A 20,661-nucleotide genomic window follows, 5' to 3' on the forward strand; every position below is an offset into this window, starting at 1 on the left:
TAAAGAAGAAATGTAATGTAAATCGGGACCATCCTTGAAACGGATGACGTAGCCTCAACTTCAAGAACGTTTCGTGATATTTTCCTCAGTGAGGAACATCTATATAACTTGTTTTTGAGTTAAACAAGGAAATCTCGAGTTAAGTCATTAAGACACTCACATAAGCATTAGTATATTGTGCATATTTTTCCATGAAACGATTTTAACTAACAAGGAAAGTACTTGGGCTCGAACGGGTGAATACGCACAAAAGGAAATGTTTGTGTAGTGTTAGCACCCCGAATGCAAATTGTGATACCCTTTTTTTGTGCAAGATGCTGCAAATGCCCACAAGAGCAGGGCAAAGTAGAGCACGTGCCACAATTATAGGACACATCTATAGTGTCTGAGCCCGGGTCATTTTCTGCAGAAAAGGGTTGGGTGAATCGAAAACTAGGCGAACACGTATCCCACTATTTTAGAGGCACACATTTTGAATGAAAAAATTGTGTTCCAGGATCACTCGAAGGGTCCCAGGTAGGTCCAACCAAAATTTTCAAATGGTAGGGGGATCAAGTAGTATATCATTGGAAATATATTGTGAAAAGAAACAAGATGAAGCAAGTCCCGAGTCTGTACGCTCACTCTGTATAACGGTAGAGAGTCAAAATGTCAACACAGTTGTCATGAAAGAGTCTATGGCCACCATTTTGCATAGGGTGCGCATACACACTTGCGACTTGTTGCAGATTGTTTCTTTTCACAATACCTTTCAAACGATATACTAATTCACCCACCTTACCATTTGAAAATTGAGGTGAGCCCTGCGTGGGACCCTACAGGGTCCACTGGGACAATACGTTTTCATTCAACATATGTGCCACCAAAAATAATGGGATACGTGTGCGCTGATGTTTTCATCCATTCAAACTTTACGCAAAAATGGCTCGGGGTCAGAATTTATAGACGCCCTGTGAGCATGGCATGTGCTCTTGCAAACGTTTACACCAGCTTGCAGAAAAATAAACATTGCTATTTGCTTCACGGGTGCTAACATTGCACATGATTTCATATTTGTGCATATTTGGCTGTCAAGAAAAGTACGTGGGCTCGACAGAAAACTTCCTCATAGAAATAAGAGTATGAATAGTGTTAGTACCCCAAAAACGATAGGTGATGTCAGTTTGTCTGCAAGATGTTGAATTTTTGCACCAATAGATGGTGCCACACAGTGGCAAAGAGAGCCCAACTCATGTCTACCGCTACACTACTTGTAATAGTGAAGCTGCAAATGCTAGTTTTTTACATGAGGAAAGGTTGAATAGGTAGTGAGACTGCAAATAGCGCGGAGAGTGGTGATCAATTCAGTGAGTGTAGTGCGATTGGTTGGAGTGAAAGTGCGACACAAGGTACGTTAGTCAAGGAATTGGTCTGGAAGATGAGACATTTACATGTTTTCTAGAAGAATTAATTATGCAAAAATATGGGTATCAGTTAGAAACCGAAAGTCTCTGGACGTTAGAACGTAGTAGTGAATATTGTGAAAAGAATGAAGAGAAAGAAGTGAGAACGTGTAATGACACTATAAGTCCTGCAAGAGACAATGAAAGTAGCCAAAGTGAATACGAACCGTCGCCGAAAAAGTGTAATGTCGGCAGTGTGATCACACAGTTTACTGATGCCACACTGGAGAACATATTCGAGGATTATCATGTGAGCGGATTCAACTCATATTATATATATAACTCCTGCAACAATACCCGAAACTGAAGACAAAAAGCAACATTAAATGCGTGTTTCAACATGTAGCAGACAAACGGTAAAACACGGATGCGTTCAAAGGAACTCGTAAACTACAGGTAAGGACAATCAAGCAGAACACCATAGCAAAATTTGATGAAGCGCGAGCTATGGGCGCTAACACCCTGTAATTATAGCACGCGCTCTACTTTGCCCTGCTCTTGCGGACGTTTAAAGCATCTTGCAGAAAAACGGATATTACTGTTTGCTTCTGGACTGCTAACATTACACATGCTTTCCTTTTTGCGCGTATTCACCCGTTCGAGCACAAGTTTTTTCCTTGTAAGTATTAGTTTGGATGGAAGATAAAGTGGTGCGGTAGGTGAGTGGTTAGCACATTGAAATTGAATTCGTAGACCTGGTTTCAATTCCCGGCAAGGCAGAAACTTTTTCAAATGTTTCATTTTCAATGTCAATGCATACTCAGTGTGACAAGCAAGATCTTCTCTTCCCTAGAAAGAAAAAGATCTTGGAATAAGGAGAATTGGAGAAGGTCTGTGGATGGAGGCAGTAATTTACAAACTTATTTCCAGCAGTTGTTCTTTGATATTTTCGTGTACTTTCAAGAATTTTATGATTCATGTGTGATCAGTGTTTTGTTTCTTTGAATATACAGTATATAATGAAATAATACATTACATATCGTCGCTGCGTTTCGAAGAGCCACTATGTGTTAAAACCACAACTTTTCAGGAGAAGCAAAAACATTCCGAACTCCTAAAATTTTGCCAAATACACGGGAACACTTGAAAAGAATAAGAAAAAAAGGTTCTGCGTATATAATGCACAGGACATTGCTGTAGCTTGCTTCAAAAGTATTATATTACTATTTTTTGTTTGCGTAGTATCTTTTGCGCCCTTATAAGCACATAGAATATTGTATACATTAATTATGCGTACGTGATGAGGACCAGAAGCCTTTAATTTCAATCTATAATTTTTCATTCTTGTGGCGAAACAATTCACCATTAACTTATGATATTACAAGGGACCCTGAGTGACAGCTTTCTGGTTTATTTGCACGACGTAACTCATTTTCGACAAAAATGTCACATAGCGGTTCTTCGAGACGCAGCGACGATACACAGCAATATTAAAACTAATATATGGTGTTCATTGGACAACACGCTCCTCTGAACCAGAGCGATTCATCTCAGAATGGAAAATGTTTCGTGCGTCATCTACTCACAATTTTACTTGCATAAAGACCTGACTCAGTGCTACAAAGTGTTGTCGGCAGTGTTGCTACACTTGGTTCAATTGTACCAGATTCAGCCCTTTTTGTCATTCACCAGCCCGTTGATACCATGCTGGCATTTTCAGCCCCTTTTGTGAAAAAGTCGGTACAATTCTACCCAATTCAGCACCATTTAACAAGTTTTGTCACATCTTCAAAAGTTCACGTTACTCATACTGTGTTGGGCTCTTAAGAAATGCTGATGAACATTCATTCTGTGACGTTGCACTGCATAACGCTACAAACTTCATGTGGAAAATTCGTAATTCGAACTATTCGAATTCGTAATTCAAGACGAGAAAGAAGCAGTGGTCGAAATTTTAGCTTGAGGTCTTTTTTTAAAGTACACACGTTGAATCAAGTGTTGCATATTCTGAAGAAGACCAGTGGGTGCTGAAGTAAGTCTATAATTTATGTGTCGTTGAAAAGATTCTACATCGAAACAATAATAGCACAAGGGCGCCGATCCCGGGATGCCGAGGGGGCCCGGGCCCCCCAAAGCTCATTTAGGCCCTCTTACAGTATTTACAAATTTTCAATATTTGGCATAATTTGAAAGCAATTTGTTTTAAAAACCCCATATATGCTTTCTGCATCTCAATGGGCCCCCCAAACTTACAGAGAGATCGGCGCTCTTGCACCAGTGCCGTACCGTGGAAAATCAGTGCCTGGGCGAGAATATACGACGGCGCCCCCGTACATATAAATTGAGGTCGATAAACTATGGTTTGCGAGGTGTAATAAAATTTTTAAAAATAAACCCTGGTTTTCCTTGATTTTGGGCACTTTTTCTTCCTTTTTCCGTCAATTATATATATATATATATATATATATATATATATATATATATATATATATATATATATATATATATATATATATATATATATATATATATTCTTTTTCTTCCTTCCGAATTTTGCGCCCCCTTTCTTCGGCGGCCGGTACCGTTCCCCCCCCCCAAAGGCATGGTATAGCACGAAAAAATACATTGACGTAGTTGCCGGCTTATCGGGCTAAGTTGTTTACTAGGGACGCCATATTGACGAATATAAAAATACCCGAACATTTCTGCGTTTTAAAGATCTATATCGACGCGTTGTAAGGAATTTTATGTATACGCCTAAAGTTAGATCAGAGATGATCATACGTGGGCAAAAATATTTTACTTTTTGACAAAAATGAATTCAGCTCTTTTTGTTTCAATTTGGTATATTTTTCAGCCCACTCCAGAGCTAGGACTGTGGCAACACTGGCTGTCAGTGATGAGATAATTTACGTGTAAGTTCGGTTGCATCTGTCCAGATGTTCTCACAACTGCAAATTACCTGGACCTCAAGTAATGGAATTGGAGCACTTAAGGGGGAGGTATACTTTTTTTTAGTGCCATCTTTCTTGCCTGTTTGTGGGGAAAGCTCCATAGGAGTTAAACTACTTTTAAGCTTTTTGCATCATCCGTAGACTTGTTGCAGGAACACACAAACTTTCATTATTCTTAAAACATCACAGATTTTTGCTCTAACGCAATTTAGGTTCTCAGTGAGACGTCTATCTGGGCATTTACAATACTTCTTTGTTCAGTGTCCCACCATGATGCTACCATTCGTTCTTCAAACAACGAAAACTTGTGGTAATTTACAGATCAGCCATAACACTGCGGAATGTTATCTCACTTTTAGAATCTTCATTTGAATCAATCTGGTAACATATACTCCAGTTTATCTAGTAATAGAAATGCAAATTTTCTACCTCTCTCTTTGTACAACATGAACATTCCTTAAGTTATATAATGAAAAACATCATAAAACGACATTTTAATATTCTTTGCTCCTTCATTTATAACAAACAAGCATGACTTAACTATTAATGGTAATCACCTACAGAGGTTTTGTAATTCCGATGCTCATTGATGAAAGCTAGTAATATAAAATTTCCGACATTCAGCTATCCAGAACGGTGATTACTGGTAATTGCGGTTGATTTCCGGTAACAACGACATAACAATAATGTGCATTTTAATCATGGAAACATTAAAATGATGAACATGATAAAAACCTGGAGCAAGGAAGGTGATAACTATAATTAAAAAATGATTCCAATCGGTTGAGTACTTTACCCATGATTCAATGACAAGAGTACTCACCTGTATACCTGGTCTTCCAGACTCTCCCTGATCACCTTTGATACCTTTTGTATTGACTCCTCCTTCACCAGGATCGCCAGGAGGTCCTGCTTGTCCTACAGATCCTGGCGTTCCTCTCAGCCCAGGAAGTCCTGGTGAACCTTGAAGACCTGGATTTCCATCGGTTCCATTGCACCCTGGTTGACCTGGAGGTCCTATAGGTCCTTCTAATCCAATAAAGCCCTACAGAGAAATAATAAAGGTGTTATGAGATTTCAAAGGGACAGATATATGCCAAAAACAATTTACATATTCATCTCTAGAAGCTTTTTCATCTATACATTAATTGATGATATGTACTAATTTTGGCATGTGAAACAAGAAAACAAATAAATTACAGGAAGTCCATATGCAAGAAATTTATTGAAGATGTGTTTAGCTATAATTTGATTATTCTAGTATTATATGAAAAATATCAGAAAATAAGGACAATTTTAGATTACGCAGAGAAACAACGATGACGCTTACAAGCTACACAACGCGTTCGCACGGGATAGCAGCTATGTAGCATTTCATCGTTCAGTCATGTGGCAGGGAGTAACAAAGTTAAGATATTAAACCATCGAACAACAATGTCCTCTGCGAGCTGAAGTAATCAAACATGCGGAAAACCAAACCATGATATTGATGGATAAGAAGTTTATCCCATGAATCAACGAAAGATAGAGAGTAGGTGGAACTCAATAAAGTGGAAAGGATAACCATAATGAAAATGGTCTAGCCGCTCTTTAAAAGCAGATACGAAAGAAGAGCAGTTGAGCTTGGATGTTTTAATAAGGAAAGATTAGTGAATCAAGAACGACGTTGCTTCGGATATCGTAAAATATGGGTGTGCTTTTGGTCCAAACATCTCAGTGTAAGTGGCAGCTCGCAGATATTGGAACCCGGTCACACTTGAACCGAACCGTCACTTGATGGTTCCATTATTTCATTTTGTATTTTATGTCCAATTAAGATGTGTAGTAAAAATAAAATTGATTTTAAATAAGAATGTACATAACAATCTTAAATATTTATTTTTTCATAATATATAGCTTAAGGGAAGGATTGAAGTGCTATTTCACGTACTAATAATATTAAGATCAGCGGAGTACGAAAAGGGTACCCGGGTTTCAATCCTTCCCTTAAGCTATATATTATGAAAAAATAAATATTTAAGATTGTTATTTACATTCTTATTTAAAATCAATTCTATTTTTACTACACATCTTAATTGGACATAAAATACAAAATGAATTAATGGAACCATCAACTGACGGTTCGGTTCAAGTGTTCAATTTCCATAGGTTGAATCAGCTGAATCAGGTGAATCTGACAAGGCTACCATTGACTCAGAGGCCTACTAGTGACCATTATTCTACTTCTCTTAAATCTATAAATGTCTTACCATATCCCCACTGTGGAAAGTATTATGCGAATTCCAGAGGATTAGCTATACATACAGATAGAAAGCATCAGGTAGTAAATGGGGAAAAATATTGTTGTGATATCGATAATAATAACTATCCTTAATACTAACATCTCTAACCACGATAAAGGCACACAGGATTTGACGTTGTCTAACTTGGGCAAAATATTAATATCCGTTAAAGTCTTCGATGCACATCTGAAAGCGTGTCCCTCGTGGTGCTCGATCTGCAGTGGTTGATGCACTTTCCGAGGTGTTACATCAAGTAACTAGGGTCTATTTCAAATGACAAAGAAGAATAAGGAGATTGGATCAACCTGTCTCTATTTCCATTAGTTGCACAAACTGCTCCCAAACAATCAAAAAATTAAAAAAAAAAATATCTCCTGGGTAAAACAGATATTGGTCTTTGGGACGTATAGGTATTGACGCATTAATCTGACATTCAATAAAGATCATAAACTCTCCTCCGAAATAGAATGTTTCCTATCCTAATGTTGTAGAAAACAAACTTGCCGAGGGTTACATCCGTGGAGCAGTCCGTCTACTAATGTCAGATGATACTGTTGCAGCTCCTGACATTTCTGTGTTTGAGACGCTGCTGGAGAAGCATCCAGCCCACCCTGGCGAATTTACTTTACTCAATCCCCCTATTGACCCAAACTGCTGTCAAAGAGTTTCAGTTTATGAAGTTAAAATTTCTATTAAGTATTTTCCATCTGGCAGCGCTGGAGGTCTCGATGGTCTTCGCCCTTCGATTCTCAAAGATCTCATATCCTTTCAAATACTTGAATCGAAGGAATAGCTCTTAAAATCATTTTGCGATCTGCCCAATTTAATTGTATCAGGAAAAGTACCTTTGGAAGTTTGCCCGTTGTTTTTTGGGGCCAAACTTATTGCTCTCAAAAAGAAATGTGGTGGAATTAGAATTATTGATATTGGGAATGTTTGGCACAGGATATCAACAAAACTCACATGCTTCAGAATACGGGAGCCATTTAAGAACTTTTTGTCTCCCAATCAACTTGGTGTTTGTATTCCCAATGGAGCCGCAGCAGCTATTCATGAAACCAGGGTTTATTTTTCCTCCGCTCACAATGCTCCTAAGGCTGTGTAAAAGCTGGATTTTCGCAACGCACATCGCATTTAACGAACTTCGCCGGCACTCGGTGTTTACTACAGTTGAATAGATTTCCTTCAATTTATCCATACGTTTAAATGTGTTACGTTCAACCCAGTGATCTATTTTTAGGCCGACACTATTTCATTTCAGAGAGGAGTACAACAAGGCGATCCCAGCACTTTTTGATAAATCATTCATTCCTTAGTTAAGTCAATTAATACTGAATTAAACACTTGGTATTTGGATAATGGAACTGTTGCTGATGAACCTGAAGTAGATCTTTCAGCTCTAACACAAATAAATGAGAAGGCATCTGCCCTTGGCTTACATCTGATTTTTTCAAAGTGTGAAGTTGGTTTTCTTTATCAGACGAAGCCACGCTCTACCAATTATTCACAAAATTTGGAGAAGCTACTCCAGGAATACGTCTCTTAATTAACCAGGATGCATGTCTCTTAGGCCCTGCTCTCATAAAGAAAATGTTTACTAATGTGCTGTTAAACAAAATCTCCAAGTTAGAATACTTTTTTCTCATCTTGCCTCGATTTTAGCCCATGCAGTTGTTTTCTTCAACGTGCCCTTTGTCAATGGAATGAGACTCCACTACTGCAGAAATATGATGTATTCTTACAATGTGTCCGGAGTCAATTTTGAACTGCTCTTTACGCGACGAATCTTAGATTCAAGCAGCTCTATCTGTAGGATTGGAGATCTTGGTATTCAACGATACGCAGATATGGTGATTCCTAGCCTTTTAGTGTCCTACCCCCGCATCCAACGGATCTCTTCATTTAGTCAAAGCTTCCGCAAGGTTACCACCTGCACCCAGATGGGACAGTTCAACAAAGCTTTAGCAAGTGGAAAAATTTAACGCACCTTCCACAAATTAGCAAAAGAAGTTCTCAGGTATCTTGGTATTCATCTATTGCTGCGCATTTCCATATACTACTTTTACGGTTAGTCATTGTTCCAGAGGATAAAGTCAGGCTTCTTGTTGCCTTATCTCCCCATGTTGGGGCATGGTTGAGTGCAATACGTTGCCCACCGTTAGGTCTTCATATGATTAATGAAACCCTTCGAATAGCTGTCCCCTTAATATAAGGTTGAGTTGTTTGCGAGCCACATCGCTGTCCAGCTTGCGGGAATCAAGTTCACCAAATTGTCTGCATGACCAATTATGCATGAAAAGCATTGGCAGACACGCCAGACACTCCTCTGTTAATGATATCATTTTATGAACCTTTACCACGGCTGGAATTTCTTCCATAAGTGAACCTGCAGGATGTTGTCGTTCAGAAAATGGCATGATATTAGTGCCTTGGATGAGAGGCAAATCACTAGTATGGGACTTTAGATTAGTGCTCTCAAAACGGGTCGGGTTACGGGTCGCGTCGGGTCAGGTCAACTCGGGTCGGGTCAGTCGGATCAGCTCGGGTCGGGTTGTCGGGTCGGGTTATTCGGGTCGGGTTGTCGGGTCGGGTCAATCGGGTCAGCTCGGGTCGGGTTGTCGGGTCGGGTTATTCGGATCGGCTGGTCGGGTCGGGTCAATCGGTTCAGCTCGGGTCGGGTTGTCGGGTCGGGTCAGTCGGGTCAGTTCACTTTGGTCAACTGAGTTTAGGTTGAGTTTAAACTCGGCTGGAGTCAAAAGCTGCTGTTTTTCACTAGCTGCCTAATTAAAAATAGCAATTTTCAATTGATTTTATAGAAACCATAAATCTATTTTGAACACTTACAGCTAGTGTTTTTATGGTAAATGCTTACTTTTGTACTTGTGTGTCCTTTAATTTTTAAATGTGGAAAATTGATTTTACCAATCGACTGTAATATTAATATCTACGCCAATATAGAGTCTGGATTTAGAACAAAACTAGAAGTTATTTAAGCAACGCCAAAAGAGATATTGGATATGGACGACCAAGCCCATGCAGGGCCGCGGTGGCTCAGTAGTAGAGAATTCATCTCTGGTGCATGGTGTCCATGGTTCGATTCCAGCTTGTGCTAAGTGGGCTTTGTGGTGGAAAAACACCGTGTAGTGGGTTATCTCGGGGTTCTCCTGTTTCCTCCCACTTTCTTCATTCCACCATTTCATTCATTTCTCATGGTCACCATATCCCTTAGCCTCGGTGCAGAATCGAGGGACCTCAAACTGAATATTTAATTTTATTTCACCAAGCCCAAGGACACCGATACAAGAACAAGATAAAGATTGGATATGCAAGATTGGATATGAAGTGCATAGTAATCTTGCTCTTCGCCTTGTTTTGGTGATTACCAAGCAGCGATGAGCGTATTTTCTTGCTTTCCGTATAGTATGAAAGACAATAATCAAAATCACACTTGGTCTTCATTTGTAAGATGAGGCGAGCATTCTTGGCTCTTGTATAGCATGAAAGATAACCAAGACTACGAAATGCAGGGCCAAGACTTGATTGCAAGACAAAGGATAAGACGCAGTATTGATGACCAAGACCCAGGGAGCGAATTGTTTGAATTTCATTTGTTGGGCTAAAAGTGATGAAATAAAATTAGTACTTTATAATTAATTATCATACTGTATTTTTAAATTTTAAATTACAAAATTCATATTATGTATCTTCTTACGTGGAACTATATATATACTGTAAAATACGTTTTAATTACTGAGAAAGAAAAATCAAAGTGGCACGGGTCCCGGAATCATAGGAACCTATTTTGGAATGAAAGTTGAAGGGTTGGAAAAAATCACAGTTGTTCTCCCGTTTCCTCAACCCTTATCATTGTAATTAAACCATTTCCTTTTGTCTCCGCCAAGATACTCTTGCTACTGCCTTTCGAGAAGACCCCCTGCTGTCCGAGCAGGTGAGAACACTCACCTTGAAGAAAAATTTCGTCACATAGAACTAAAGCAAAAAAAAAAAAAAATTCTCCCACGTCGGACATTGGTATCAGTTATAAAAAGAAATAACTAAACCTCAAAAGTGCCAAATATTCATTAAGATGCATATACAAATCCCCCGCTTGATCTGACTAGTGGTTAACGTGTAAGACTTCGGTACACGTGGTCCGGGTTTAATTCCCAATGTGAGTGCATTTTGGCGTTCACCCCGACCCGACCCGACCCGTTGAGAGCACTACTTTAGATACATTTACCCATTCAAATCTCCCTTTGGCTGTATGGGAGTTGTTGCATCTGTTGGACCAGTTGCACAGAGAGGTAACGCCTTCTTGATAAATTTATTTTTGATCCAATTTTCATCGAGACTAGTGGTGCTTCGGAGTCTATAAGCCTTGATTTTATTAGAGAGGTAGGCAGATGCATTTATATCGCTTCTGAATATTTTCGTTCAATATCTTTTCTATTTCAACGCATAGTTATTGCTATCCAATATGGGAACGTGTCATCGGTTCTTGGTACCTTACGACATGGAAAGTAACTGGACGAGGTAAGGTCAATACTTCAATGAAAATGAAGAACACTTGAGGAACTCTTGCGAAGGGAAAAGACTGCTTGGCTAATACAATTAAAATATCACAATAATTGCACAACAATTCATCGAATTAGTCTAACTGTGAACATAGATGCAGTCACTGCGTTGAAATGTCAGTCTTATCAAGTACTATATTGTTCGCAGCAATTTAATTTCATTTTCTCAAATATTTCCTGCCCATGTAAATATGAATATTTATGTTCTTATCGTAATCTTTGAACATTTAAGGTACTATTACATATAGATCTCTTATCAATTTAAATGATCACCAGAAAAAGTGCAACTTATCAGATTAACATGGCGTTGTACTAACTTTCGCCCTTAAAACAGCTCTGATGTAACGTGAAATGATAGCACCGTTTAACATGCAGTGCATCAGTCAGTTCCTTTAGAGAGAATGGAGACGGAAATTGGCACCGGGTTTGTGCCTACAAAATTATATATGTTCAATTATGTTCATGTCTGGAAATTTAGTTCTCTAGGGAAAGTGTTAAACTTCATTCAATGTTCCTCAAACAACGACACAACAGCTCGTATGAAAATAAGTGTATTATCATCTATATATATAAAAGAGAACGCACAAATCCTTTGTTCCCTCATCACGCTAATACGGCTGAACCAATTTCTTTCATTTTTGGGGGGTTATTATGATTTGGACCCTAGATGGTTTTTATCATATCACTTTAATTTTCAATTACCAGTGTCTTGAGATAATTGACCATTCAAGTGTCCATAACGTACAAATCCTTTGTTAGTTCATCATAGGTAAAAATAAACGTATTTATATGCAACCCACATGACCGTGTCACTCGGCGGGTTAACATAAATGACAGGCGATATAATGTTAACATTTACTGCAATCTTCTATGGTTTTTATCATATCAATTGAAAGCGAAAAAGTAAAAATTATCTAATTAACAAGGTTTATTGCGTTCCGGGGTGACCCCAGCGAAGCGGGGTGAACGCTGCTAGTATTAGAATATGGTAGCATTGCCCGTAAGCAATATCTCGACCATTTCTCCTAAAATGCCGACATAATCATAGACAGTCATGCGAACGGTAAGCACAGGGCCAACTGGAGGTCAGGGTATTGCAGCCCACAGCATACACAGCCATTTGCGCGGGAAAACTGCAGATTATACGCTTCTTTAGACGTCCGCATACATAAACATGGCTCGTGGTTTGAAATAGCAGCAATGACTCATCCGTCACATCACACGTTTCCAGTGTTCAGCTTCCATATTGCATGTTAGAGGCACCAATATGACACTTTATCATTTGTTTTACCTGTACATTCCGACCCCATATATCTATGTCATGTAACCCTCAGCAGACTATGAAACAGCACAGCCTATGAGAAGTGTTGGTTTAGAGTTTTTCTTTGTCACTTGCACAGCAGTTGAAAAACGATTCTTGGTGACTACCTAGTTTAATGGTTACGGGCACCTGTCACACAAAGTTTTCTTGCGACCACTGTTCTTCTTCGCCAATGTTGTTTCGCTGTGAACTTGTAGGCCATCATCACCTTATACATTGCCCCTAGATACAACTTAATAGCGGAATGCCATCAATTTGTCATCTTTTCACTGCAGAGATGTTGTCGATTTTACACTATCTCTGTTTGTTTAGTTCATTGCATACTATTGTTTAATTGCTCTTCATATAATACAGAGGTTGCTCTAACAAAAACCTCATAGTACGGTCGCAGTCTGACAGTTTCCAACACAGATATCTAACGTGTTCCCAATTCCAGATGTTCCCATTAAATAGATAAGTCTTTGTATATAAAAATATAAAAAAGGAACCTGAAACCTATCAGGTTGATAAAATTTTGAGTATTACTGTTCGTAACAAATGTGTATCCTATCGTTCGAAAGTCTGATTCATGTTGAAGACAATGACGTATGAATCGTAGTGGACATAAATCATGATCAGGTAATGGCGACTGCTTTGAAACAAATGCAGAATATGATAGCTAAATCTGTCATATCTGTAGTTTCCTGTAAAGAAACAAACTTGTGAACCAGAGGTTTAAGGACAACTCAAGTTATTAATAAAAACTTTGCAGAAGTTTCTTCACTTATATCATCACACAAGAAATACGAAAGACGTTTTGAAACGAAGAAATATAACATACAACATTGCAAGCGGAGGCAAAGAAACCTAACATAACCAGACTAAAGACCAAACATTTACCGAGTAGTGATCGTGGTTCAGTGGTCAAGGCGCTCCACCAGTAATCTGGAGGTTCTTGGATCGAATACATGTTGGGAATTTTTTATACTTTAGGATTTTTGACGGCGATGACACTCGTTCTATTATATTCGGATATTTGAATATTCGGACGTTTCAATACTTAAACTACCAAATCTTCAGGAATAATAATAAAGTAATAATAATAATAATAATAATAATAATAATAATAATAATAATAATAATAATAATAATTATCATTATTATTATTATTATTATTATTATTATTATTATTATTATTATTATTATTATTATTATTATTATTATTATTATTATTATTACTGAAGCGTTATGAATTTAATGGTTCACCCTGTTCCATCCAGCATCCGCCTAGTGGGAATTGTGCTGGAGAAACGTCATGTGTTTAGGTTTTCTCCGGGTTCCGCTTCCTCCCACTTTCTTTATTACAACATTTCTTTCATTCTCATCATCGACATCTTGTGTAGCTTAGCCGGCATAACCATTACTTAAAAACAAATTTTCTTAGGGCTCTTGTGAGTTCAGTAATATACTTTCTACATGAAATTTGAATAGGAATTATGCTTTTACATTTAGCTCGTTGTAGGGACGTATGCAGAGGGTATGTACTGATGGTCCTGACACTTCCCTCAAATTCCGACTATTTTGTAACTTTTGCCTAAAGCTAGGGGCGATTTAACAGATTTTAATACAATCTGTCCTCACACGGAATTTGTCTTTTATATAATAATAATAATAATAATAATAATAATAATAATAATAATAATAATAATAATAATAATAATAATAATAATAATAATAATAATTATAACGTTATTATTATTATTATTATTATTATTATTATTATTATTATTATTATTATTATTATTATTATTATTATTATTATTACTCAATATTTGAGACCTCAACATTACGTCCTATTCCAATGGAAATAAGCAGACTGAAGTTAAGGAAAGTGAAAAGAAATTTTTTCGGTCTTCTACAAGGATGAATTGCCTTATAAGAGATACTTTGCAAGGAAAAGAGGGGAAAAAAGGTGTCAGCTCCTGGACAATATGGAAATCGAACCTTCGGATGCCTTAACTGAAACTAAGTAGGATTTGTCTTCATCGCGATACAAAGTAACGCCCTTTCTTTGGGTAAAAAACTTTGGATTATGTAGGCGTTATATTTGATATTTTAACAAAATATACATACAAATATAAAAAAGAATAGTTCCTATTTACCAATTTTGGTTGAACGGATATATGGAACGTGTTGGAAATGGTGATCGAACATATTATTTCTAGTAAGAGTGCAAGAACTTAGAAACAATTCCACAATGAAACAATAACGTTTCAGACACATTTATGACTCATACTAGGTCCTAAGTATGACCGTTTTGTATTCATGAATTGTTTGCGAAACACGATAAGTGTTCAGACAGTACAACAGTACGGCACATCGAATGATGTTATCGTAGTGTGCCCCAGAGCATTCCGTCATGAGGGCCCAGGACCCAACTTTAAAATATCAAATAGAAACATGGGGAGAGTGATATCTCGTTCGATAGATCTTTAAAAACTACAAAGCGTTGGAGCAAACAATTTTTCATATCGGTCACCGTATTCAAAATTGCGGCCAAGACACAGTGCGTATATCAAATAAGACATTCAGAACCATTAGTGAGAAAACGGTTGAAGATAAATGAACAGAATAAAAAGTAAAACAGGAAGTGATACGGGGTACGTCGAATGATTATGTTATAGTGACTCCGGGGCCGCCTCGCATGGGGGCCCAGGCCCAACCTTGAAATTTTAAATAGAAACATGGGTTGAGTGATTTTTCTTTAAACACTAAACAGCGTTATCGCAAAACATTTTTCACATGGATCACCGTTTTAAAATTGTCAGCCAAAACATGGTTCCTGTATCAGATGAAACGTCCAGTACCACCAATATGGAAACGATTGGAGATAAATGAACAGAATAAAACTCGTATAGGAAACCACAGAGGGAATTTGTTATTCCACGGTCCGAGAACAATGTACCAGAGAAAAAGATTATTAAAATAAAAGAACTTAATGCAAAGGAGGAATTCTAATTCCTAGAAAATTATCGCTGCAAACTCCCTGTCTTGAAGTGGAAAGGAATGGTGAAAGTGGAGATGACAACCTAAGTTTTTGGAAATTGAATCTACAAAAAAATCTGAAATGCGTTTTTATAAGAGATAGAGGTCTCTGTAATGAGAAAAAGTAGGTAAAATTCGTGTTAAATAGTACCTTTCATTTTTATTGCATGCATTGATTTCACGCAAAAATCAATCAACTAAAATGCGAAACAAAATTGTCTAACTTTGCAGTTTTTGCAATATGAACGATGTATCATTCGCCCCATGTTTCCATTTAAAATTATGAATTTGGCTCTGTCCCCACGGGGGCTAGTGCGACAATACCATTCGATGTGACCCATGACCTTTCTTATTTGAGTTTTTGTTCGGTTCATTTATCATATTAATGGTACTGGACGTTTTATCTGATACGGGAACAATGTCTTGGCGGTCATTTTGAATACTGTTACCAATAGGAAAAACCTTTTACACCAACGTTTTTTTTAGTTTTCAAAGATCTATCGAACGAGGTATTACTCGCCCCATGTTTCCGTTTAAAATTTATAGTTGGACCCTGGACACCCTGAAGAGCGACCTTGGGGGCACCGCGACAACACCATTCGATGTGCTCTATGACATTTCCTTTTGGAGTTTTTGTTTGTTCCATTTATGTTGAACCGTTTAGGAGATATTTCAGTGGAAATATTAAAATATGCTAACCTGTATATATAGAGTGTTTCAAAACAACACCGACAATGTTTGGGAGGTGGTTCCTGACACCAAAATAAGACAAAAAGTTTAGATCATCCTGGGTGCACAAATGCTTCCTTTCGGAGTTATAGACCGCAAAAAATATGAAACAATGAATTTTAAAGCTCCATATTTCCAAAACTATGGAACTTACCGTAGTTGGATCAACACTTCACTTAGAAACTTCTATATGCCCTATTCAAATATCCATATTTCAGAACCCTGTCGTACTTCCGCAACAATTTTTATAGAGGTAGTTGGAGAGTACTTCAAATTATATGCCGTAGCCAAACTACCTCTATAAAAGTTGCATCGTGAGTACCATAGGATTCTGAATCATGTATTTTTGGATACTGCACATATTATTTCCTAATTGCTCTTGACCCGACTACCGTTGGCCCCATTGTTTTGGAGTTATGGACCACTAAATCTCATATTTTCATGTTTTCGATAGCCTATAACTCTGAAAGGAAGCATTTGTTTACCCAGGTTGGTCTACACTTTTGTCTTATCTTGGTGGCAGTAATCATCTCCCAAACGTTGTCAGTGTTGCTTTGAGACTCTCTGTATAAGGGCGGAAAGAGGCGTTTTATCTCCAACTTTGAACTACATAATAGCAGTTGAATTCACGAGACAATAGTAACATCAACTACAATGTAGGTATTAGACGTGTTCCAACAACCAGTTAACTGGTTTGGCTTCAGTTTAAGCTTGAAAGAGAATGTGTCCGTTTCTTTCAAAAAACGAACCATAATTTTGTTCAGTTTTGTTTGAAAACAGACACTATATTGGCACTTTTCAGAATATCCGTAAATATTTTGGAAAATTGCCAAACAATATGTAATTGTTTCGTTTTAGGTTAAGGTATTATGAGTTTGTTGTTTCACTTTTGGATGGAATTACGATTCCCCATGATTTTCTCTATATATTTTTTAAAGAAATACGTTAATGAGCAATAAAAAATACAACTGTTTATCAGTTTGGATTGGTTTGGCTTAACAGCTTGAAAATGAAATCTTTACGTTTAATGTCCCACGATTATACATGTTAAGTTGAGGAAGACTATGATTAAAGCAAGAGAATTATGATGGACAAATTGGTTGAATTAGAAAGTGGGAGTGTCCAGAGAAAACCAATGAACACGATGTTGTACGTCCCAAGCTTACTTGCCTTAGTAACGAAGCAGGTACCCCACCCATCTGATAGTTCATTAGGCGGGTATTAGTTCGGATTTCCGGTAGGAGAGCCTCTGAAATATTAAATGTCCTCGATGTATCTGTGTTGGTGTCCCTGTCGTTCAATGTTGCTGGAAGTAACTGTAAAACGAGAATAACCGAGTATAATAAATATAAGTTACGGAGATCCTTCGGCGAATCAGAAAAAAAGTAGTCTGGGCACCAGGTTCCAGTTAAGGATACGAATTACTCTTAAGACCACTTCCTCCTGCATGTTCTTGCGTGCTTGTGTGTCTTTTCTTAAATTTAAATTTGAATTCTCTGGGATATAGTATTTTATCGTGACCGGAATCCGTGTTTCATCGTTAATAAAATATTGGAATCGTAAACGTGTGTAATTTGCTACATACACGAGTGTTTCTTCATTCTTACATAACAGAGTAGTCTTTGGATAGTGGCTTGAGCATTCGTTTCCTAATTTAGAGATCTGCGGTTCGATTTCCTCTGAGGAAATTACGAAAAATTTTATCATTTGCAATGTTGACCTTTCTGATGTATAATAACATGAAAAATAGTGAATACTCTCGTTCTTACAGGTTAGAGTTGAAACGACTTCGTTCACAAGGGAAATACTAACAACATGTCGTCACAATCTACACTCTCGATTCGTACTCTCTGAAAACTTATCGTGTTTCGCAAAGAATTCATAAGGGTCATCCTTAAGGCCTAGTATTTGCCATATGTGTGGCTGAAACTTAAAAGCTTGTTTCATTGTGGAATTGTTTCTAAGTTCTTCCCTCTTACTAGAAATAATATTTTCGTTCGCTATGTCCAACACGTTCTATATATCCGTTCAACCAAAATTGGTAAATCGGAATTTAAAATATAAATATAAAGCAAACATAATCCAAAGTCCTTTTCCCAAAGAAAGGTCTTTATAATGTACCGTGATGAAAACAAACCCCACTTTGCTTCTGTTAAGGCATCCGAAGATTCGATTTTCATATTATCCAGGAGCTAACACCTTCTTCTTCCCCCTCTTTTCCTTCCGAAGTGTCTCTTATAAGGCAATTCATCTTTGTAGAGGGCCGAAAATATTCTTCCCATTTTTCGTAGCTTCAGTTTGCTCATCTGCATTGCATTAGGACGTAATATTGAGGTCTCAAATATTCAGTATTATTATTATTATTATTATTATTATTATTATTATTATTATTATTATTATTATTATTATTATTATATTATTATTTATTAAAAATAATATACAAGACAAATTCCGTATGAGAACAGATTGTATTAAAATCTGTTAAATCGAACCTAGTCTTAGGCAAAAGTTACAAAATAGTCGGAATTTGAGAGAAGTGTCAGAACCATTAGTACATACAGTCTGCATACGTCCCTACAATGAGCTAAATGTTAAAAGGAAAGTTTCCAGGCAAATTTCATGTAGAAAGTAGGGCTACTGATATCACAAGAGCACTAAGAAAATTTATTTTTTAGTAATGATTATGCCGGTTAAGCTACAGAAGACGTCGATGATGAGAATGAAAGAAATATTGGAATAAAGACAGTGGGAGGAACCGGAACCCGGAGAAAACCTAAACACACGGCGTTTCTCCAGCACAATTCCCACTAGGCGGGAGCTGGATGGAACAGGATGAACCATTAAATTCAGAACGCTTCAGAAATAATAATAATAATAATAATAATAATAATAATGGTATTAAAAGTTTTAAAGTTGTCCTAAACTTTGCTAATACTTACTTGAAAGTAGGTATTTCGGGGAAGAAGTTCCGTCAACACACACCTCAGCAACTACCCAAAATTTAAACGAAAGCGTTCCACTAAAGTTTCATGTAGAAAGTATTCTACTGTAAGTTTCAAGGAAAATAACTGTAATAAAAATAACTGAATATCATTGAATAGTAAGGCATATAATAAACTAACTTCTAGAATATGCAGATGTAATTATAAAAGCTTTGCTACAAAAATATATAGAGAGACCGTAATTCAGTGAGCTCTGAAATATAAAGTAACAAAATAGCGTATACGATTCAGTATACATTGCAATTGTTACTTAGAGTGGACACACACTATTTCGAAAATCGAGATAAGACGAGAAACATATACGATACTTTTGACCTCGCTTCGATTCTCATCTCCAAAGCGAGACGATAATTTGAGTTAGCCTTGTCCCGTCTCGAATGTAAAACGTTAATTCTCTCCCGATTTTGTTTGCTTTGTTTTAGAATCAAGATGAGAATTTCCTCTTCTCATGGGTAACATTAAACAAAACCGAAATATTGTTCGCCAAATGTCACGTTCCTTCTTATAATGTGACTACCTGAGCGACAATAAGTTTCTAATTTTAATCTTCTACGAGATAATTATTATTATTATTATTATTATTATTATTATTATTATTATTATTATTATTATTATTAGTTTATTATTATTACTATTATTATTCCTGAAGTTTTGATAGTTCAAATATTGAAACATCGAGTATTCAAATATTTGAATATAATAAAACGTGTGTCATTTCCGATCAATCGCCGTCAAAAGTCCTAAAGTAAAAAAAAAATCCCAACATGTATTCGATCCAAGAACCTCCAGATTACTGGTGGAGCGCCTTAACCACTGAACCACGATGACTACGCGGTAAATGTTTCGTCTTTATTCTGGTTACGTTAGGTTTCTTTGCCTCCGCTTGCAAAGTTGTGTGTTATATTTGTTCGTTTCAAAATGTCTTTCATGTTTCTTTCATGATGAAGAATCTTCGGCAAAGTTCATATTAATAACTTGAGTTTTTCTTAAACCTTTCGTTCACAAGTTTGTTTCTTCTCCACACGAAACTACAAATATGGCAGATTTAGTTCTCATACTCTGCATTTGTTTCAAAGCAGTCGCCATTACCTCATCAATGACTCATGTCCGTCACGAAACAATGAACCTACGATATAATTGGAAAGCCCAAAATTTCTTCAACATATTCCTGAAAATATTTTCTTCTTTTATGTATTGGTGTAAGCCATCAATTGAAAGTTTGTTCTTGCTGAGGAGCATGACGTAAGGATCACAAACACAAGGTAATTACAAATAGTAGCGTCATTTCAGATTTAGCTTGGGGGGAGAGCAAAACCCCTTGATATAAGTAAAATTTCTTTTTTTTCACTGACTTACTACTATTATATTGATAAACTCTATACAAATTTCAAAC

The 20,661-nt window shown here is 37.0% G+C and overlaps 1 protein-coding gene across 1 annotated transcript in view; it reads right to left on the reverse strand.

Annotated features, from left to right (window-relative positions):
- LOC145693355 (uncharacterized) overlaps positions 1–20,661 on the reverse strand; it is a 1,690,974-nt gene that overhangs the window by 1,434,048 nt on the left and 236,265 nt on the right. The window contains exon 4 of the mRNA XM_081769282.1: positions 5,160–5,381. Coding sequence (XP_081625408.1) covers positions 5,160–5,381 — 222 coding nt within the window. The remainder of the gene's footprint in view (positions 1–5,159; positions 5,382–20,661) is intronic.

The sequence above is a fragment of the Thermobia domestica genome, chromosome 8 (genome assembly GCF_964235325.1).
Source record: "Thermobia domestica chromosome 8, izTheDome1.hap1.1, whole genome shotgun sequence".
NCBI lineage: Eukaryota > Metazoa > Arthropoda > Insecta > Zygentoma > Lepismatidae > Thermobia > Thermobia domestica.